We start from the raw sequence: 23,661 nt of genomic DNA, 5'->3' as shown, positions 1-23,661 counted from the left end.
AGAGTTTAAAATATCAACTGATTGAATCCATGAATCTGAAAACGTGTTTGTGAGTGAAAGACACAGACATGTACAGACTGAACAACAGTCAGTGTTTCTCTAACAGGACGACACTTTTTACACTCAACTCAGCACAGGGACACTGAGGAACCAGGGCAGAACCAAAACCCAGGATAAAGAGTTTGAGTGAATGTGGTGTTGAAGGTGTGGAGGTGGATCAGAGTGTCAGAGGAGACTCTGTAGAAGGACAGAGTGCCAGCAGGACAGTCCACATACACTGCTACTCTGTTAGAGACAGAGGAGGAGGAGGAGGAGGAGGAGGAGGAGGAGATAAATGTTGTTCTGTTATTGTGCCTGAGAGACTGAGGACCATCATCAGAGCAGCTCAGAGTCCAGGACAGAGCATTCCATCCGAACACGCAGTCTTTACTGTTTCCTTTCCTTCTGATTCTTCTGTAACTCACTGATATATGAACGCATCCTCTCCACTTGACCTCCCAGTAACAGCGACCAGTCAGACCATTTGTGCACAGCAGCTGATGATAAACATCGAATCTGTCTGGATGATCAGGATACGACTGAACCTCCTCCACATGTGTCACCTTCCTGTTGTCGTCAGACAGTTGGAGCTTTGTGTTCACTGTGTTTGTGTCGATTGTGAGTTGACAGGAATCTGATGGAGAGAACAAACAATCCAGCTGCAGTTATTGATCCATCATCTGTTCATTGATTGACACTTTGATGATGACTCCTGACATCAGAGATGATGAAGATGGTTGAATGTGTGCTGCTTTGTTTTCATGAATCCCATTAAAAACACACTTACACTTCCTCAGACCTGGTCTCAACCATCGGACTCCAGCAGGCTCCACCCTGAAAGGAGGAGGGGGGTCAGACCAGCACAGTCAGCATGCACACATGGACATTACATGGCTCTCATACACACACTGTTACACACTGATAAAGGAACAGTCCAACATTTTCACAAATACACTTCAATCCATACGTGGATCAAACTGCTGATGATTTGGACTGATCCTGGATCTGTCAGTACACCACTGTATTGAATGAAATGTGACTGATTCGAATTGTGACCTTCATTATCTTTATATTCTTCCTCTGTTTAGCTGGAAAAGACACCTCCCTGCCTTTGCTGCCAGCTGTTTTTCATCTCTTTGTGTCAGTGTGGTTACTGTTCAGTGGTGTACAAAAGTTTTGAGAATGAGAAAGAGTGATCAGATGAATTTCAAAGTCCCTCTTTGCCATGTAAACGAACTTAACCCCCCCCCCAAAACCCCACATTTCCACTGCTTTTCATCACTGCCATAGTAGGACCTGCTGCGATCCTTTTAATAATCTTCTTATTAACAGAGGTGAGAATGTTGACGAGCACAAGGCTGGAGATCATTATGTTATGCTGATCAAGTTAGAATAGCGCGATGGAATCGTTAAAATGTGGGTGAGGTTTGAAATCATTGTGGTTAATCATGGGTAACACTGCATCCACAGTGAGGTGAAGACTTTTGGAGGATGGCCTGGTGTCAGGAACAGCAGCAAAGAAACCACTTCTCCTCCCGCCCCCCAAAATATGAGGGACAGACTGATATTCTGCAAAAAAGTAGAGCGAGTGGACTGCTGAGGGGTAAAGTCATTTTCTCTGATTGTTTGGGGCATCTGGAAAAAAGGATTGTCCAGAGCAGAAAAGGTGAGCACTACCATCAGTCCTGTCTCACGCGAACAGCAAAGCATCCTGAGATCGTTCATGTGTGGAGCTGCTTTTCATCCAATGGAGCGGGCTCACTTACAATTTTGCTGAAAAACACAACCATGAGTAAAGAATAGTACCAAAACATCCGCTGACACAAATTCTTCTAACCATACAAGAACAGTTTGGTGACGAACAATGCCTTGTCCAGCATGATGGGGCACCATGCTATAAGGCCAAAGTCATAACTAAGTGGCTTCAGGAACAAAACATTGACATTTTGGATCCATGGCCAGGAAACTCCCCAGAGCTTAATCCAACTGAAAACTTGTAGACATTCCTCAAGAGGCAGGTGGACAAACAAAACCCCACTAATTCTGACAAACTCCAAACATTGATTATGAAAGAATGGGTTGCCATCAGTCAGGATTTGGGCCAGAAGCTGATTGACAGCAGGCCAGAGCGAATTGGAGAGGTCTTGAAATAGAAGCGCCGACACTGCAAATACAGACTCTGTATAAACTTGATGTAATTGTCAATAGAAGCTTATGAAACTTAGGAAGTGCTTGCAATTGTACTTTAATACATCACAAACAACTGTCACAAAGATCTAAAAACACTGAAGCAGCAAACTTTGTGAAAACTAATATTTATGTCATTTTCAAAACTTTTGGCCATGGCTGTACATGACTTCTGAAATTTGAGTCAGTGCAGCATCCACACACAGCACAACACACAGCAGCAGAGAGTGTATACAATGAACAGCAAACAGACACACAAGCTGTGTGACATGCTTTTTAGTTTGATAGTCAATTAGATTTACATTGTGAATTCATTGTGAAAAGTAACTGTAAGTTAAAAGACAAAACAAAGAATTCAAAAGTGGTTAAAAACTGAACATAAATACACATAAAACATCTTATAATAACAAGTTTGTTACATTGTCTCTAAATGTATTTCTTCCATTGTTTTCCATTATTTTATAGTGTGTTTGCTTTTCAAAGCACACTGTGACATTTGTCTATGAAAAGCACTGAAATACTTAAAAGCATTTCTGCACATCTGCTTTACCTTAAATGTACAGAAAACATCTGCCTGTAGTTGTCAGCTTCTACCACAGCTCTGATTATAAAATAATAATTTTATAAGGTCATATTTTTTCTTTTGATAAAGGTAGGCTAATTTTGTTTTTCCATTTCCTCTTCCTTCTTCTGGTGGTTGTTTCAATCTAGGATAAATATGTCTGTGGTCTATGTATACAAATAAAAGAAAGAAAGAAATCCAGTCTGCACTGTTAAAAATACTGAGATATCTACAGATTGTTCCTGGAGAAGTTCTCCCTGGAGACCTCATGCATAATTGTTCATGCCACATCTGCATGAAACAAACAGGAAGTGAGTGAAGGACACAGGAAATGTTTCCAGCTCTTCCTCCTCTATCAGATATTCTCTCCATACCTGAGAGTGTCCAGTCTCCAACGTGGATCCTTCAGTCCAGCCGACAGCAGCTTCATTCCCGAGTCTCCTGGATGATTGTAGCTCAGGTCCAGCTCTCTCAGATGAGAAGGGTTAGAGCTCAGAGCTGAGGCCAGAAAAGTACAGCCTTCCTCTGTGATCAGACAGCCTGACAGACTGCAGACACACAAAACAACAATCCATCTGTGAACAGTGATTTTCTGTTTGTCAGATACAATAACATCTATCCATTTACACCCATTCCAGCAGTTCAAGATGGACTTCTCTGAGAGCAGCCATGATGAGCAGATAGAGTCTTCCTTTGACAGCCCTAAGTTCCTGGAGTTGGCCAGCAAGACAGTGACCTTGAGGGATGGGCACTACAGCATTGCCCTGCCACTGAAAGACCGAGTCCCAACAACCGTGCAATTGCTGAGCAACGTGCCTCAGGTTTGAAGAAAAGGTTCATCAGAAATAAAGACTTTCGCAAACACTACACTGCCTTCATGACAAATCTCATATCTAGAGGATATGCAAAGAGAATGCCAGTCACAGAATTAGAGCGCAGTGATGGGAAGCATTGGTATATCCCTCACCATGGGGTTTACCATCCTACCAAGAGGAAGATGCCAGTCGTTTTCGACTGTGCAGCATCATTCAAGGGTGTCTCTCTTAATGCGCAGCTCCTGAGTGGCCCTGACTAAACAAATGGTTTGGTTGTTCAGAAAAGAGCCTATTGTTTTGATGTCTGACATCGAGGCTATGTTTCACCAGGTGCATGTGCCAGAAGAAGATGCTGACCTATTGAGATTTCTCTGGTTACCTGGTGGTGACTTCAATCAGAGCATGCAAGAGTACAGGATGGGTGTTCATTTGTTTGGGGCAACGTCCTCTCCAAGCTGTGATAACTATGCCCTGCGAAACTGCGCAGAGGACAACAAAGCATACTTCAGCCAGCAGGTGATTGACACCATTCTGAATAGTGTTTATGTGGACGACTGCCTTGCTTCAATAGGCTCTGAAGAAGAAGCCATCAATCTTTACCTAGATCTCAGAAGCATCTGCGCCAGGGGCAGCTTCCACTTAACAAAGTGGATAAGTAATAGCTGAAGTGTTCTGGCAGTTACACCTGAGGAGGAAAGAGCAAATGAATTTAAGGACCTAGACCTGGATTGTGACCTCTTACCTGTTGAGCGAGGTGGTGCCTACAGTCAGATGCATTTAAGTTCTACATATCCATCCTAAACAGGCCATTGACTCGGAGAAGGATCCGATGCACAGTAAGCTCCTTCTAGGATCCTCTGGGGTTTCTTGTTCCTGTCATCTTCACAGCCAAGAGGATCCTTCAAGATCTGTGCCAGAAGGGGATAGGATGGGATGATGCTATACCGTCAGCAGTTGCTCAAGAGTGGAAAAGCTGGGTACAAGAATTGCATCTGTTGGACAACATCAGCATCAGACGATGATTAAAACCTCCTGAGTTTGGAGAGACGACCACTGCTCAGTTGCACCACTTTGCAGATGCGAGTGTGAAGGGCTATGGCGCTGTTACCTACCTGCTGCTGCACAACAGTCGCTCACAGACACACAGTTCCCTCATAATAGGAAAGTCCAGGGTGGCACCTTTAAAACCACTCACAATCCCTCGCATGGAATTGATGGCAGCAGTGGTAGCAGTTCGCATGGATAGAATGTGGAGAAGGGAGTTAAGACTACCCCTCCTAAACTCAGTGTTTTGGACAGACAGCACCACAGTGTTGAAATATATCAATAATGAGACTTCCAGGGCTGTCTTTCATTGGGAGAGATTGAGGATGCTGAGATGCAAATAATCAAATTCTGTCAGAAGAAACGATATGCCGAAGAAATCTCCTGCCTCCAAAGGGGAGAGACTGTGAAACGAAGCAGCCTGAACGCCTGTTCTGAAGGATGATGTGCTGCGGGTTGGTGGACGTCTCAGTATGGCTGTCATGTCAGAAGATTAAAAGCATCCTGTCATAATCGCTAAAGATCTTCACATTTCTAATCTCATTAAACAGCATATTCATAAATAGGTGGGTCACGGTGGAAGGAACCACATACTCTTGAAGCTGCGTCAAAAATACTGGATTCCTGGTGCTGGTACTTTGATTAGAAACATTATGTCGAGGTGTGTGACCTGTAGAAGGTTTCATGGAGCTGCAGGCCAGCAGCAGATGGCTGACCTGCCTGAAAGCAGAGTGATCCTTGAGAAACCCCCTTTTAGCTTTGACTATTTTGGTCCATTTGAAGTGAAGCGTGGGAGAATCTTGTGAAGCGGTAAGTTGTTATCTTTACTTGTTTGGCGATTAGAGCAGTACATATTGAGGTTGCCTCATCTCTTGACACTGACTCCTTCATTAACGCCTTACAACATTTCATTGCAAGACGAGGAAGAACTGCGCTCCGACAATGGGACCAACTTTGTGGGCGCAGAACGCGAGCTGAGACGAGCTATGGAAGAGTGGAATCAGGAAAAGATCTCTGATGTGCTGTCTTTTAAGGGAGTGAAATGGATCTTTAACCCTCCTGCTGGATCGTATCATGGCAGAGCATGGGAGCGGTTGATTCGTTCTGTCAGAAAGGTCCTTAATTCCACTCTGCAGACAGCATTTGGACGAAGAAGGGAAGTGGAGTCCATCCTCAACAGTAGACCCATTATGCTGGAATCCACCGATCCAAATGATTTGGAAACCTTAACACCAAACCACCTCCTCCTCAAGTCTAACCCTTCATATGTAATATGAACACAAAATATACTTAAATCTCTAAATTTACTATTGCTTAATTTTCTTTGAACTAATTTTCTTTGAAAAGATCAAAACATTGTGACAATGAAAAATCTTTATACAATACCTCAGATCCTAAAAATCCACCCAAAGGAAAATGAAAGGTCAGTTGGCAGTTCTATACACATTAGCTCTTTATGCAACAACATAATACAGATAGCATATGATCACCAGTGGAAATGTTTGAAACCTGACCTGAGAGTTTCCAGTCTGCAGTTTGGACTCTTTACTCCAACAGACAGAAGCTTCAGTCCTGAGTCCTGCAGGTCAGAGTTACTCAGGTCCAGCTCTGTCAGACTAGAGGACTGAGAGCTGAGAACTAATGACAGATGTTCACAATTTCTCTCTGAGAGGTTACAGTGATTCAGTCTGAAAAACAACAATGAAACACACATATTTGTGGGGTGTAATGAACTATTATTGCATTTAGCAATATTTAATCAGTTTTCTTTCCCAGAAATCCTTAATTCCTTAATAAGATAGAATAAATGGATGAGGCTGAAATTTTTAATTTGTAAAAGATGTCAGTTGATGAAAAACGGATTACCACGTAACCTGACCTAAGAGAATTCAGTTTACAATTTGGACTCTTCAGTCCATCAGAAAGAAACTTCACTCCTGAATCCTGTAGGTTGGAGTTACTCAGGTCTAGCTCTCCCACACTAGAGGACTGAAGGCTGAGAATTGTGGACAAAGCTTCACAGCTTCCCTCTGAGAGGTTACACCCAGTCAATCTGAGAGGAAAAAGAAAAAACACTGATATACATATATATACATATAGATATATATATATATCTCAGATGATCTGACCTGAGAGTTTCCAGTTTACAATGTGGACTCCTCACTCCATCAGACAGAAGCTTCACTTCTGAATCCTGCAGGACGCTGTTACTCAGGCCCAGCTCTCTCAGACTAGACGACTCAGAGCTGAGAACTGAAGAAAGAGCTTCACAGCTTCTCTCTGACAGGTTACAGAGACTAAGTCTGAAAAAATAATGAAATTTGTGATCATAATGAAATCACTTCTGATTTCAATCACTATACATATCACAACTTTGGACTGTAACTCTTTTTTAAATATATATTTTTAATCCTAAAATTATAAAGAAAAAATAAATCCGATGGAATGACCCCTGTTGGAAACAAGCTTCTTTAGCTTCTTTCCCTAGTGAATTTACATCATGGAGCCCTGGTCTAAAAAACAGACAGATTTAACACTGTCCTTGTGAAGTTGGATTTAAGTTTTAAAAACATGTTTATCTTGTGTCAGTAAAAGACATGAAGTCATGTGTTAGGTTGGTTGCAGCTAATAGACGTACGTTAGTTAATGTTAGCTGGTTAGTGACAGAATGAATAACTCAGAGAAAGGGGACTCTATTCAATTCAATTCAATTCAATTCAATTTTATTTATACAGCGCCAAATCACAACAAAAGTCGCCTCAAGGCGCTTTATATTGTACAGTAGATAGCACAATAATAAATACAGAGAAAAACCCAACAATCATATCATATGACCCCCTATGAGCAAGCACTTTGGCGACAGTGGGAAGGAAAAACTCCCTTTTAACAGGAAGAAACCTCCGGCAGAACCAGGCTCAGGGAGGGGCGGGGCCATCTGCTGCGACCGGTTGGGGTGAAAGAAGGAAAACAGGATGAAAGACATGCTGTGGAAGAGAAACAGAGGTTAATAACAGATATGATTCGATGCAGAGAGGTCTATTAACACATAGTGAGTGAGAAGGTGACTGGAAAGGAAAAACTCAATGCATCATGGGAATCCCCGGCAGCCTACGTCTATTGCAGCATAACTAAGGGAGGATTCAGGGTCACCTGGTCCAGCCCTAACTATATGCTTTAGCAAAAAGGAAAGTTTTAAGCCTAACCTTGAAAGTAGAGATAGTGTCTGTCTCCTGAATCCAAACTGGAAGCTGGTTCCACAGAAGAGGGGCCTGAAAACTGAAGGCTCTCCCTCCCATTCTACTTTTAAATACTCTAGGAACAACAAGTAAGCCTGCAGAGCGAGAGCGAAGTGCTCTAATAGGGTGATATGGTACTACAAGGTCATTAAGATAAGATGGGGCCTGATTATTTAAGACCTTGTATGTGAGGAGCAGGATTTTGAATTCACTCTAAAACTAAAAATCATTTTAACCTCCTAAGACTCTTTCATGGCTTGCATTTATAATTTCTCTTTGCTATTTGGGCTGATTGAGACCTGATGAATGTAAAACCAAAGAATTACCAGATTTTTTTTTTTACCTGATTTTTGTTCCTGAGAAAAACGAGATCCACATATGAGGACATTCGTTTTAAATTTTGATAAAACATTGGCAGTACAATGTTCTTGTAAGTGGATATCAGGCCCTTGTAGAGCACAATTTAGTATTTTGGTCTAGAAAACCCAAAATGTGATGTCCACATATGTGGACGCCAGGTCTAGGAGGCTAAGGGCATCATTTGTTTTCTGTCCCTGGCTGCAACACTGAGTTTGATGTTTACAAACTAAGAATGCACTGTCCTCTTTAACTGTCTGTCTCTTTAGCTATAAGTGGTTCTATGGTGTCCAGCCAGCTGCACTTAAACTAGAAGATCCACCTGTTAGTCATAATGTCCAGGTTTGTAAAGCACTTTATGAAGTGCAGTGTGGAGAAGCTGGCTATTCCTGAGTCTATGGATCCCACATGTGAATTGTATATGGTGTTAGTTCACCTTCCTATATCTAGTCATTCTTGTCCTCTTCATACCCAACCCTCCCTAAACACCTTTTTTTGACTGGCTAGTTTTATGAAGCTCCTCAAATTGAAAATTGAATGAAGTATACTGAAAAGCAGCATTTTTTCTTTGTAAACAACACCTTCACCTGCTGATTAGAAGTTGAAAACAAACTTTAAACATACTAAGAAAAATCATTTCTGGTTCATGATTAGGAATTAGTCTTGGTGGGTGGGGATCAGACCGCCAGGGCCTCTGTTCCGGGCTGCCGCCGGCTCACAATGCACCCAACCCTTATGGTACCTCCTGCGGGTCGTGGGTCTGCAGGCAGATGGGCCCATGTCCCTTTTTGGGCCCCATGGACTAAGGCCTGGTCACCAGACGCTCGCCCTCAGGCAACTTCCCCGGGCCTGACTCCAGGGCGGGGCCCCGGTAACCCTATCCCAGGCAGGGTGAACTGTTCCCTCAATGGTCTTCTCATAGGGGTCTTCTGAATTGCTCTTTGTCTGGTCCCTCACCCAGGACCAATTTGCCATGGGAGACACTACTAGGGGGCAGAAGCACCCAGACAACATAGCCCCTGGACTCCCTAGGACACAGAAACCCCTCCACCACGATAAGGTAGCATGAGGTTGAGAGGTACCGGCTAGATATAGTCAGGCTCACCTCAACGCATGGCTTGGGCTCTGATACCAGTATCCTGGAGAGGGGCTTGGCTCTGTTTCAGTCTGGAGTTGCCCCTGGTGAGAGGTGGTGGGCTGGGGTGGGTATCCTAGTATCTCCTCACCTTGATGCCTGTTTGTTGGGATTTCTCCAAGTGGACGAGAGGATTTATTCCCTGCGCCTACGGGTTGGGGGATGGGTCCTGACCTTCAAGTGGCGGTTCAGAGTACCCAGCCTTCTTGGAGTTTCTGAGTAGGGTACTGGAGGGTGCTCCTCCTGGGGACTCTGTTGTCACAAAGGGAGACTTCAATGCTCATGTGGGCAACGACAGTGAGACTTGGAGGGGTGTGACTGGAAGTAATGACCTCCAGGATCTGAATCTGTGTTTTGTTGTTGGACTTCTGTGCAAACCACAGTTTGGCCATAATGAACACCATGTTCGAACATAAGAGTGTCCAGTGCACATTGCACCAGGACGCTCTAGGCCGCAGGTCGATGATCGAATTTGTAATCCTATCACCAGATCTGCGGCCATATGTTCTGGACACTCGGGTAAAGAGAGGGGCTGAGCTGTCAACTGATGACCACCTGGTGGTGAGTTGGATCAGGTGGAGGGGAAGGACACTGAACAGACCTGACGTGCCTAAACGTATAGTGATGGTGTGCTGGGAATGCCTAGCAGAGGCCCCGGTCCCCGAGATCTTCAACTCACGCCTCCGACAGAGCTTCAACAGTATTCTGAGGGAGACTGGGGACATTGAGTCCGAATGGACCATGTTCAGCACCTCTATTGCCGAAGCTGCTGCATTGAGCTGCAGCCGCAAGGTGGTTGGTGCCTGTCGTGGTTGTAACCCCCGAACCAAATGGTGGACACAAGAGGGGAAGGGAGCCACCAGGCTGAAGAAGGAGTCCTATCGGGCTTGGTTAGCCTGTGGGACTTCGGAGGCAGCTGATAGGTACCGAGAGGCCAAGCGGAACGTGGCGCGGGCAGTTGCTGGAGCAAAAACTCGGGTGTGGGAGGACTTCGGAGAGGCCAAAAAAAAGAAAAAAGAAAAAGATTTTCAGACTGCCTCGAAGAGATTCTGGCAAACCGTCAGGGGACTCTGGAGAGGAAAGTGGTGTGCTACCTGCACTGTGTATAGTGCGATTGGAGCACTGCTGACGTCGACTGAGAAAATTGCTGGGCGGTGGAAGGAATACTTTGAGGACCCTCCTTAATCCCACTGGCACGTCTTTTGTGGAGGAAGCAGAGTCTGATGACGAAGGGGATGACCCGCCAGCCTCTGGGGGCGAGGTCACTGAGGCAGTTAAATAACTCCTTGGTGGTAGAGCCCCTGGGGTGGATAAGGTCCGCCCCGAGTTCCTAAAGGCTCTGGATGTTGTAGGGCTGTCTGGTTGACACGCCTCTGCAATGTTGCTTGGAGTTCAGAGGCGGTACCCCTGGACCAGGGTGGTGGTCCCCATTTTCAAGAAGGGGGACCGGAGGGTGTGTTCCAACAACAGGGGGATCACACTCCTCAGCCTCCCTGGGAAAGTCTATGCCAGGGTGCTGGAAAGGAGAGTCCGTCCGTTATTTGAACCTGTAGCCAGCCACAAAGACAGAGCAGGCACATTAGCGGCAGTGGCCTTAGCCTTATTTTCAGCCAGCTTCCTTGTAAGATCAAGATCAGGATGCACATCTCTGGCACCACAAAATGCTCAAGCTTGTATTAACATTTCTCTGGTTGTTTAAGCTCAGGCATTAAAGGACTCATGTGCTCCAGTTCGTTTGGCTAAGGCAGAGGCTCAAAATATATGGGGTAGCTAGCTAAGGCCTAGGAAGAGCAACCTCAAGATTAGCTAGTTCAGGAACAGGAGGCACAATTTCTGGAGTCATCATTTCAGACACGGGAAGAACAGACTCCAAGAAAAATAACAGCATCTTACAAGATTACAATTGGCTGACTCGGTTCGGTTCGTGAGGAAAAGGAAGAGGCATCATCCTGGTATCTAGCACCATTTATTGACTTTGCACTGACGAATCCAGGTGTGTGGAATTTAGATAGAGGTGTGACCTCGACTGAGGGTTAGAAGGATGGCCAGTCCGGACAAGGCAGGGAGGTTGGAGCAATAAAGAATTCTGTGAGAATAATTTCCAAGAAGCAAAAAGAGCAATCAACTCCTTACATCAGGGTCACTCACAAAGTGGTGAGATAAAGTTGGCACTGATGCCCCATTTTCCACAGTTTAAATGGTTTCTCTCCTGTGTCCATACTGGTCATGGCATTCTCTAACAATCTGAAGGATCACAAAGTTTGTGAAATAGGACCAAAAGTGCTTTATACAGAAGGCAAACTAAGAAGAAGCAAGGTATTTATTGACTGATAAAGTCCACAAAATAATAAAATACCACGCTAAATTCAAAATCATCGCAAACATTGAAGTGGAACTCGAGACTAATCAGGGAAATGGAAATGGGGGTAACAAGACAAAGCTGTAGTAAATAAAGACAGGGAGATTATTCTTGGGGCTGGCAGCTGGAACCCACAAGCAAAACGAGTTGAAAAAACAGAGGCCATTAGAAGGAACTGAACATTATTTATTGTCCTGATGCATGCTCAATCATCCAGGTAAGTAAATCCCAAAAAGTCGATTCTGTTTATCTGGACGTAGCATTTCCAGTGGGAGAAACATTTTGTCACTCATCCGAAAAACTTCTTCAGTCTCAACTGACTGCAGCTTTCCTCAACTTCATAAAAAGCCTTATAACATTTTGCAACTTTATAATAATTTGTACATTAATGAGCAAGGAAATGACCTCACAGCCCATTGTTCTTTCACTAGGCTGTGAGGTCATTGCACAAATGTACTGTTTATACAGTTATGGAAAACGTTTCTCCCATTGAAAACGCTACATCCAGATGAACAGAATCAACCTTTTGGGAACAAAATTTATTGATGTATAGAATTCAGATAGAGATATTTTGCAGTGAGACTCCGATGGCCCATCGCAGAACGGATTCCCAGTGGTGAGGGGGATTAGATCAGGGCCCCACCCAGAGTCTAGACGCTTGTAGTGTAGATAGAGGCTTGAATGGAGCCTGAGTGATGAGGTTACACTTCGAAATATTTCACAAACGCTCACAATTTCTGCTGCTACACATGTATTCACTATTGAATAAAGTGACTACTGATGATCATTTAATAGTTTTACTGATTTTACAGACATGAGCACCCAGTAATGTTTCTTTTGTTAGCTGTGGATACCTGTTTGCTGTTACTTAAAAATAACTGTGATCATATATTTACTCACAGAGCTTTGTTGGAGGCTTTGACCACTGGCAGCAGCCTCTGAAGAGCCTCCTCTGAAGCAGAGTATTTATTCAGGTCAAACTCAAACAGATTTCTTTCTGATGACAGTAAGATGAAGACCAGAGCTGACCACTGAGCAGGAGACAGTTTATCTGCGGAGAGACGTCCTGATCTCAGAGACTGCTGGATCTCCTCCACTAGAGAACGATCATTCAGTTCATTCAGACAGTGGAACAGATTGATGCTTTCCTCTGCAGACAGATTCTCATTTAGTTTCTCCTTAATGTACTTGACTGTTTCCTGATTGGTTTGTGAGCTACTTCCTGTCTGTGTCAGCAGGCCTCGTAGGAGGGTCTGATTGGTCTGCAGTGAAAGGCCCAGGAGGAAGCGGAGGAACAAGTCCAGGTGTCCATTTGGACTCTGTAAGGCCTTGTTCACAGCAGTTTGGTAGAAGTTTTTCTCTGTAGATTCTCTTGTTTCAGACTTCTTAGAGGTTGATTGTTGTTCTTCCAGCAGATTGAGTCCAGAGTTGATGAAGGTCAGATGGACATGAAGAGCAGCCAGAAACTCCTGAACACTCAGATGGATGAAGCAGAACACCTTGTCCTGGTACAGTCCTCTCTCCTCTTTAAAGATCTGTGTGAACACTCCTGAGTACACTGAGGCTGCTCTGATATCGATGCCACACTCTGTCAGGTCTGATTCATAGAAGATCAGGTTTGTTTTCTCCAGCTGATCAAAAGCCAGTTTTCCCAGAGACTCAATCATCTTCCTGCTCTCTGGACTCCAGTGTGGATCTGTCTCAGCTCCTCCATCATACTTGACATTCTTCACTTTGGCCTGAACCACCAGGAAGTGGATGTACATCTCAGTCAGGGTCTTGGGCAGCTGCTCTCCCTCTCTGGTTTTCAGCACATCCTCCAGAACTGTAGCAGTGATCCAGCAGAAGACTGGGATGTGGCACATGATGTGGAGGCTTCGTGATGTCTTGATGTGGGAGATGATCCTGCTGGACTGCTTCTTATCTCCAATTCTCTTCCCGAAGTACTCCTCCTTCTGTGGGTCAGTGAACCCTCTGACTTCTGTTACCATGTGAACAAACCCAGGAGGGATCTGATTGGCTGCTGCAGGTCGTGTTGTTATCCAGAGGCGAGCAGCAGGAAGAAGGTTCCCTCTGATGAGGTTTATCAGCAGCACATCCACTGAGGTGGACTTTCTAGGGTCAGTCAGGATTGTAGTTTTGTGGAAGTCCAGAGGAAGTCGACACTCATCCAGACCATCAAAGATGAACACAACCTGGAAGTCTTCAAAGCTGCAGATTCCTGCTTCTTTGGTTTCAGTAAAGAAGTGATGAACAAGCTCCACCAAGCTGAACTTTTCCTCTCTCAGCACATTCAGCTCTCTGAAAGTGAATGGAAATATGAACTGGAAGTCCTGGTTGGCTTTGCCTTCAGCCCAGTCCAGGGTGAACTTCTGTGTTAGGACAGTTTTCCCAATGCCAGCCACTCCCTTTGTCAGCACTGTTCTGATTGGTTCACCTCTTCCAGGTGAGTCTTTAAAGATGTCTTCTTGTCTGATTGTTGTTTCTGGTCTGTCTGGTTTCCTGGATGCGGTTTCCATCTGTCTGACCTCATGTTCATCATTGACCTCTGCAGTCCCTCCCTCTGTGATGTAGAGCTCTGTGTAGATCTCATTCAGAAGGGTTGGGTTTCCTGCTTTAGCGATGCCCTCAAACACACACTGGAACTTCTTTGACAAGAAAGATTTGAGATGATGTTGAAAAGCTGCAATGGGAATTCCTAAATGAACAGAGGAGTAAGAATCTCAATTTACTGATTGCACATGTTGACCTGTCTCTAAAGACATAAGTAAATTTTTCATTAGTCCAGCAGTTTAAATCCTCTTACTGCTCTGCAGACGGTCAGCCAGCTCGTCCTGTTTCATGCTCCTCAGAAAATCCAGCGTGATCTTCACAAAAGTTTCTCTGGTCCTCTTCCTCTGTTCTTCTTCTTCCCTTTGACTCTCTAAGCATTCTGGGTAATCTGGACTCAGAACCTTCTGGATCTTCTTCAGCTCGTTCTTCACAAAAGTGATGATGTTGTCCTCCAGCAGCTGGAACAGAATACTTTATGAATAAGCCAATCAGACTGAAATCATGGAGCCAAACATCAGATCCATGTTGGACACACTGACACTGCGCTGGTCTACAAAGAGCAGCATGGAGATGACTGTGAACAGAATAGATGTAAAAAGTAGTTGTTGTACATGTACAGACCATAAATATGGAGTCCAGGTGTGTTTGATGGGCAGACTGACCAGTGGGAACCTCTGAGCTCTCCTGGTCCACTCTGTGGAGGAATCATGAAGAATTAGTTCAAGCACAGGGTAAAGGTCAAGCAAGAGACATTTGGACAATGACCGATTTAGATGACTCCTTGTAGCTGTAAATGTTCAACAGTTCATTTTCAAAAGAAATTCATAGTTGAAAAGTCTTTAAAGCATTATATTTTATCTCAAACACAGTTTACAGGTATAACCACAAGTTCTTGAGGTATTACTTTGAAATAAAGCTAAATTCCAATAACGATCAATGGGAGCAAAGTCCAGTTACAACAGTTATCAGAAAAATCCAAGTCAAGCCCCCTTTTTTATTTGTTAATAGCTACAAAGCACGTAGAAAAAGAAAGTCAGCCATCAGAGATGACAATAGTTACTCCTTAACTCAACAACTTGATGACAACAACAAGATGAAATACATGCTTCTGGTTTCCGAACTAGGCAGAATGGTGACGCGCTGATTAGTACTGTTGTTCTTCAAAAAACGCAAAAAGTTAAACAGAATGTGAACATGTGCCAAACATGGAAAAATACAGTTCAGTCTTAGTCTTATAAAAAAAAAAAGAAATCCAGAAACTTGTGAAGAGAGATGAAAAATATACAATTTAGTGAAAGTTTAATACTATTGACTCTTAGTGGCTGCAGTGAGGCTTTTTTTGACTGCAGAGCTGTGGCGGGGCGTGGTCTGCGGCGCGGCTGCGGGGGAGGCCGGCGCACCTGAGTGGGATCCCCAATCACACCTCGCCGGCTTAAAACAGAATGACCTAGGTCCTGTTGTTGTTGTTGTGTGTTTGGCTGAACCGCGTGTGTAAGTCAACAGCCGCAATAAAGAAGTGTACTGAAAAGTGTGAACATGTGGTCGGGTCTCTAGTGCCCCAATCCTGGGTTTCGGCACCGCTGTAAATGATGCACGACCGAACTGACCACAGCAGATGTGCATATTATTCATGTTAAGTGCTGCGAATTTCTTTGTTCCACCGTAAAAGTGATTCCGATGTAAAACATTAGTTCCGCATAACGTTTCTGCCAGGTAACTTGCGCCATACCTGTCAGAACTCTGCGCTCCACCGGTGGGGCACACCACACACTTTGAGAACCACTGCTCTAAGTGGTTTAAGTCTCAGCTTTTTGGAATTAGTCATAGGATCAGAACAGAGACTGGGTACACTACAGGGGAGTTTGTGTCAATATAGTTATCTGTTTAAGAACCCATAGGCTGTCTGTTCCTCCAAGCATAGGTATCACCTTTCTATCAGCAAAGTCACTCCACAAGATGAGACATATTCCCTCAACTGAAATCTAAGGTCACAAATCTACAGACACAACTCCTGACCAAGCCACACTCTGCATCAGTATGCACTGGTGCACAGAAATCGATCTTGGGTCAGGAAGGGCATGTGGCATAAAAACTCTGCAGGATCCAACACATTCAGAGTAGGGCTGTCATGATTAGTCGACTAGTCACGATTACCTCGACTATCAAAATTGTCGAAAACTAATTTAATAGTCAACGAGTTGTTTGAAGCTTTGTAAGATCCCGAAAGATGCAGGAGTAAGTAGTAGGATTTAAGAGTGTAATAACGGACTGAAACAGAAGATAGCAGCAATGCATGCACAAGGATGCCAGCTGCCGCTAAACGCCAAAGAAGAAGAAGAAGCAGCCTCCGGTATCGTTGCTGTGTCCAAATTCAGAGGCCGCATCTTTTGGAAGCTGCATTTGTAGGCTGATTACATTACAGCGATGCAACGAAGGCTGTCCAAATTCGAAGATTCCTCCGAATGCGGCCGACAAAATGCCTTTTCCCCAGATTTGAAGGATGGGTCGGGTGTATCCTCTGTGGCCCAACCTATCCCAGAATTCATAGCGCTGCCCAGCCAATTCCAGTTTCCAACAATGGCGGCAGCTACTTAGTTTAAATATTACTCTTATTACTCTTTCTGGGTCACAAAATAAACTTTGAAGATATTTTCAGGCGAGAATGTAGCTGTGGAAACTTCAAATATCTGCTCGGTTTATCAAAATATCACATATTTGTAAAAGTGCTCCGACATTTTCGTAGACATGTGTTACCCACCAGCTCGATAGCTAGCTGGGGGTTCAAGCCTCACTAGAGACGACGAGAAAACCGGACTCCCGGCACATCGTTTTTAGACCCCTGCGGTCTTTCGCTACTCAGGTTAAACATGATATATAAGTCATATAGATAACTTAAAAATATTATTGTTTGGCTTTTTCAGTGTTTTATTTGTTCCTGAGTAAATCGGTTTGGCTGAGATTACAGTTCTAGTTTTCACACAGCTGAATAAACGTCAAACAGAAAACTGATTAAACAGAAGTGTGAGATGCTCGAGTTTACTCCAGTGTCCTGTTATATTTTAGATAGCAAGGAGCAGATGGCTGAGGTTATTAAACTCAACTGAGACAATCTGCAAATTTGATTAAAAGTTTAATAAACTATCATCTTGCCTTTATTTTTAGTTAGCACATACCTTAAACACGCTGTAAGCTAATGATAGTTATATAAGAGCAGATGCATGCTGGTGGAATAAGCTGTACGTTTTATGTCCAGTGGATGCAAGATCTGACTAGTCGACTATCAAAATAATCATTTGTGGCAGCACTAATTCAAAGGCCACCGAAAATGTGCATACCTGAAAATAAAATGTGTCTACCAGACATATCTATGATTAATGTCTGTTAGCAGTTTGATTGTTTGCTTAGCGATCTGTCTGACCACATTCTCAAGTGGGAAATGAAGTCCATTATCATACAATACCATCAAAGTCGTAGGTTGGCTCGCAGTTGGAACTGTGGTGTTTCTACTCTTTATTTGAGGCTTTCCATTGGAATGCTTAGCAGCTAGCAAACTACTGTTTCTCAACTTCTGAAACCAACTACTCAAAGCACAGATCTCCCCAGTTGCTCTTAGAACTGAAGAAGCTTCTCAGATGAGAGGTGAAACGTCTTGAAGAAAAGTCCAGACGCTTTTCTTTCCAAACTCCTTAGACTACACTGACCTGGATGACTGAGAACTTTCGCAGACACAGCTTTATTAGCTGGCAAATTGCAGATATAACAAAACATAAGGCAGTCAACTTAGGCTTTTCAGTCATTTTGCTCCAGCTTTACTCTAACAGACAGATGGGCGAGCACAACAGACTGAAGGAAATTAAGAGTAAGCTAAGAGTGGAGTATGTTACATACACACCAGGTAATCACAGGGAGATGGAACAGACCAGGTAACACAGGTGAACTAAATCTGTATATCAAGACAGCAGAAGTAAACTTGAACATACGCACACAAGACAGACGACTAACAAAAATAAAACAGGAAGTAATAGATACAGACTCAAACAAAATTGCATGGACATGACACTGGGAATGGGGATAAACATATGGTGATACACACAACAGACTGGGAGGCAAAAGCACATAACATAAAAAGAAGAACGTGGGACCAGGAAAAGGAAAAACACAAGGACCAGAACTGCAGACGTATTAACGAGACAAGGCAAGGAACGCATACAGCCAAGGAGACAGAACAGAGAGACCAGACAGACACGAGGACACAACTGGGGAGACAGGGACACAAAGGGACCTAACAGGGAACTAACTCACTAAAAGGAGCGACCAGATTAATGTTTTTACCAACTTCAATTTAGCTATTTGAACTAATAAGATTTTTTTTTCAGTGACAGCACTTCCTGTTTGAGCTTTAAATTCCATCTCTTTCATTTGTCTTTCCTGCTAGTGCAACTTTCATGGCCTTCCCTGCTTGTTAAGATGCTGTTCTGCATGGTGTGATGTTGCAAACTGCTGAGTGTCAGATTTGTTTTCTTGTGCCTTCGTACACTACGCCAAGGCAGCAGCAAAAGTTGACATCTGTTGTGATCAGGCTTTTCTGATACAGCTGGTAGAGAAAAGTAAGAGTCCAGTTTTTGACTTGAGCATGCTGAAATCCTTCCCTGAGTTACTTTTGACTGAGCTACGGCAGCATATTCTGCTAGCAACCACTGCCAAAGCGATGGTGTGGGAGGCTTGAAGTGCTGAGTAGAGGTTCCGTCGCCTGGTTAGCTAACTGTACTGGTTGTAATGGAATGTAAATTCCAGTCTCTGGAAAATAAAATAAAAATTAACTGCATGCTGAAATTTCCAATAATCTGCTCAATCACCCACCATAATAATATGAACACTATCACTATGAAAGTTTCATTGGCACGATTAACTTTTTAGTGTAGGTTTAGATTTCATGTCGGTCGCCTGCGTATAGCAGTATAGTTACGTGTGTTTACCATGTGCTGCACACATTTCTGTCAACAGTTCAGTGAGCAGAAGATGAACTGATCTCCAAAAGGCACGAAGTCAGAGAGGAAACTTTCTTTTCTACATTTTAGAAGATTTTCATTTGATGGATTTTCAGAAAAGTGGAGAAAAATGGAGAGTGACTTCAGTTTTAAGTTAAAAATAGCAACCAGCGTTTGAGTCATTTTTAAGCTCTGAGTTTTATGAGTCAAAGTGAAATCTGTGCAGCAGAGTTAGTGTTATGTCCTCTAACTTCCTCCAACATACAGCACATGACTGATGGAAGAAAACATGAGCACGAGCATCACTTCCTGTTTGCTGAAGTGGATTTTCAGTTGTTCAGAAACCAAAGGCTTGTTTTTAAGAGACAGTTTAAACGGGATTGAGGGAATGATGTGTTTGCACTGCAGTTTATATCCAACAACATCAAGCAGTTAAATAAAAGAGTTCATTTTACTAACAGCTCACCTCTCTGCAGCAGACGGAGGCTGGACTTTAAAATTAATCCAGTGATATTCAGACTGGTCACTCTTTAAGGACACACAGCTGGGTTTAGGTCCAGGTTTGAGTCTCTGATGGAGCCTAAAAGCAGGTTAAATAAAATTAAAGCACATCTAAGCTGATCACATTTGAGACATCGTAACAGTGACATTAGCTTACTTTTTCTCAGATAACTGTCTTTGTTCAAATTTATTGATCAATTTTTTTACTCGGTCACTCTGTAAGGACACAGAGCTGGGTGGAGGTCCAGGTGGGTTCCTGTGAATAATGATGGAGCAGAGATGTGAGTGCTGAGCTGTGACATGGAGAAGAGTCATGGACAGTTAGAGACGGTCATCTCACCTCTGAGCTTTGGGCTGGCTCTCATGTTCCCCACACAGAGTGGTTTCAGAGGGAGGGACTCGCTCCTCTCCGTCCTCACACTGATCCATGCTGCTCAATTCACATCAGCTCACACACACTTTCTACCTTCACCTGCAGAGGAAACACAAATCATTCATGTGCACATCAGCTGAGAGCTGCAGAGGTCGTGTCTGATGTGTTGGACTAACATCCACCTGAGACACAGTTTTTATCAGTTCATTACAAAAAGTGTCACAGAGCCGAGTTCAGCCTCCAAATCCTCCATTACTGTAGTTCAACAAAGCAGCAGGTCAAACTGTAGAAATGGCAGCGAGCAGCTTTATTCCAGGACCAAGCTGACTGCTTACACAGTGTTCACACTTTAACTGCTAGCTAAGCTAACTAACTAGAAGTTAATCAGCTAAAGAGTTCATGAGCCCGGGACACATTTAAGCCCTTTTCCACTAGTATCAACTCGACTCAGATCGACCGGTGTTCCATTACAGTGTAGTCCCACATGAGTTTGGGTGGGTTCAGGTGGCCTGAATGTCACAAACACAACAAAATACATATGTTAAAGGTTTTCTCTTCTCTGCACATAAACAGATGTAGATTTTTGTGCAATGACTTGCAAAGGAGAGACTGTTTTTATTTTCTTCAAAAGGAGTTATCCTGGCACCAAAACATCTGTGCCAAATGTTGGTTATTAGTGAAAAAAATGTACGATGCACAAACAAAACAATCACCAAATTCTTTATTACACTCTGGAAAATTCAAACTATTTACAATGTGCAACACTGAAGCTGTACTAAACCTCTCCTAGAACCAAAAGCTACAAAGTAGAGCAACGTAAAGCTTTTGCTTTTGTTTTACATCAAAGGGGTAAAGTCCATGGATGAGATGAAACATCAGCCACAGTGGCCACCCATTACTGAAGCGAGGTAACCGACCACACTCAGGGATGCCTAACTGAAGGCAGCGACCTGTGCCATTTTGCCTTTTCCTCCCTACGCCCTCTGCTGCCATGCCTCACGGTATTCTCACTATTCCTGATTCAACACATCCACTGCCTAGATCTCCACAAGCACACTAGTACAGTCAGGTTGAGATTGTGTCCTCTTCCTGTCGCCTACAGGAAAGGAAGAACGGAAGGTCAATGCAATGCAAGAGGAATTATGGGAAAAATGGAGCAAAAAAAAGTGGAGCAAAGAAAATTAAACAAAAGTGCACTTCCTCCACCACTGCTAAAGTCAACGTAATATGAAATTTCATCACCATTTCTTACCAGTGATGGGACATCGCTGTGTTGTGTCTGCGTCGCTGCACCAACTGGAGCTGGAGCACAAACAGGGGAGCTTGGAGGTCCCTGCTAATCCAAATGTATGAAAAGCCCTCACATGTAGAAAAGGTTTCACAGCAAAAGGACACAAATGACATTAAATTGGGGGAAAGCGTAGTTCTTCAGCTGTTGCTTGAACTTTATGTTGTTCTCTCAGTAAGCACAAAAAACTAGCAGAGGATGGAGTTAGCAACAACAGGGACCTAGCTAGCTTTTTATCTGAGACAACAGTGTTATTGAAACATGGCTTATTCAAAGTGAACACATCACCAGTTGTACTATATTATGATTAAACACACAAAGCACTCACAAACGTCACCATGTTCTCCAGCAGTGCCGTGAGTCGAGGCCACTCTCACTCCAGGTGCTCGCTGCTCAGTGCCCATAAATGACGTCTGTTTGATTAAACCACTTCCTGTCCTGTCTGTTGGACCCACGTCAGCCATTGTGGTCCTTGATGGCGTTTCAGTTTTTAACGTTTTTAAAGCCACTGGTTACTGTGCATTGGTCCCTTTGGCAGCCATCATTTCCGAAACCTCACAGTATACCTTTGCAATGCGGATCACTTCATCCAGCTTCATCTGAATTTTTTCTTCAGCCACTGTGCACAAAAAGGTCTGCACCTCTTTATTTGACCACAGTGCTGCTTTCTGCCCATCTGTTTCTTTCACTGCCATCTTAAACATGGTGAGTTTGATTGGTTTGAAGGAGACTGTCTCATGACACATGTTGTGGTGACAGTGAATCAGTCAGTCAGTGGCATACAGCCTGGCAAAGCCACATTTTAGCACCTGCTTGGATCACCTTGCAACCCCAGTGGAGTAGGTACGGAAAACCCTGAAAACCACAGTTATTCGAGCTGCTGACTAATTGTGGCAATATCGAGATGAATTAAATATATTCATGTAGGATTTTTCACATTAGAAGCCTAACTTCAGTGAGGAAGAAGAGTTTCAGATGGAAGGGAGAAGCCGAAGGTGGTGCTGGAGGCAGATGAAGATGATGAAAAGTAAATAAAATAAACTAAGAATAGAAAGAAAAAAGGAAAATAAAAATGTAAAGAATTTTAATCATCAAATATTGTTTGACCTTTAAAAATCCAAATACTTTTACTCCTAATACTTACAATACTTTTATACTGTTTATCTGATTGCTGTATCTGTTAATTATCATGTTTTTGTTCCTCGTCTTCTATCAGAAACAGGAAAGAGATGAAAAAAAGATTCTCTTTCTGTCCTCGATGATTGCTGCACACACCTGTAATGTGTAATATATGAGTTGTGAGGGTGAAAAAGTCGTGATAATTTCTATGTAGTTTTTATGTCTAAGCACATATAAGTGACTGCTTTTAATTTCTTTGTACCTGCGACAATAACAACAGACTCTCTGATTCTGATGAACGTGATCACTACCTTGACAGCATGACGTCATGTGCAAAACCACTATAGAAACCATCAGCAGGAGTCCAGAAATAAACCCGTCCACCTACACAGCTGCTCCCTCCATCTACACACTGCCCCACATGTTGAACTCCACCCTGTCCACAGCTTTAAAAAGTCGTCATTGTTATTTTTCTACACATCATCACTGAAAACATTCAAACCGACTCATTGTGGAGTCTTTTTTTTTAATAACTACAAGCATGAACAGACATCTTTTACAGACAGGCTATCAGCAAGGCAACAGTTTAACGTTGGTCCAGCTGTGAGTCCGTTACCGTGAACTATGGAGCGGCAGATGTGTGCTGTTTGAGCTGGAACTAAGCTGCACACAGCTGATGTTAGCCAGGAAACATTACACGCTGCTAAGGTTACCTTCACACGGAGCTTCACACGGAGACGATCAGCATCAGCCACAAACACCAAGAAAAAAAAGGAACTTTGAGCAGGAAGGAAAGAGTCAGAGAGGCGTTTGAGAAACTGTCAGTGCTGCATTCAGGTGCACGTGGGGAACTCCCAAATCTCTGGCAGGTTGTCCAAAGGTGATTTATTTCTGCTGGTTTTCCTGTTTGAAACACAAACATCTGTCATCACTTTGTTCTTCTTCCTGCAGAGTTTGAATAATTCAGCACTAATCTGACGATTGTTCAAAGCTCGTTTCAACCTGTTGAAGTCATGAATGAAAGTGCAGACTGAGAGTGGATCACATGATGTTTAAGGTGGGTCATGTGACATGTTCAGTATTGTCACACATCTAGATTGTCCCT

The 23,661-nt window shown here is 43.4% G+C and overlaps 1 protein-coding gene across 1 annotated transcript; it reads right to left on the bottom strand.

The window, feature by feature from the left end:
- Nucleotides 1-89: 89 nt before the first annotated feature.
- Nucleotides 90-23,321, bottom strand: LOC134629590 (NLR family CARD domain-containing protein 3-like). Its single transcript, XM_063477066.1, has 13 exons — nt 23,270-23,321; nt 20,117-20,248; nt 19,934-20,032; nt 19,742-19,855; nt 14,909-14,981; nt 14,541-14,745; nt 12,635-14,432; nt 6,777-6,950; nt 6,527-6,700; nt 6,162-6,335; nt 3,163-3,336; nt 827-873; nt 90-673 (listed from the first exon to the last, which is right to left on the bottom strand). Exons 2-13 carry the CDS (start codon nt 20,203-20,205, stop codon nt 129-131), a joined length of 3,666 nt encoding a protein of 1,221 aa, XP_063333136.1. The 5' UTR covers nt 20,206-20,248; nt 23,270-23,321; the 3' UTR covers nt 90-128.
- Between the last annotated feature and the right edge of the window lie 340 nt (nt 23,322-23,661).

This window comes from Pelmatolapia mariae, linkage group LG6 (assembly GCF_036321145.2).
Source record: "Pelmatolapia mariae isolate MD_Pm_ZW linkage group LG6, Pm_UMD_F_2, whole genome shotgun sequence".
Classification (NCBI taxonomy): Eukaryota; Metazoa; Chordata; class Actinopteri; order Cichliformes; family Cichlidae; genus Pelmatolapia; species Pelmatolapia mariae.
The sequence above is the reverse complement of the archived record's forward strand: the minus strand, read 5'-3'. Positions and strand labels throughout refer to the sequence as shown.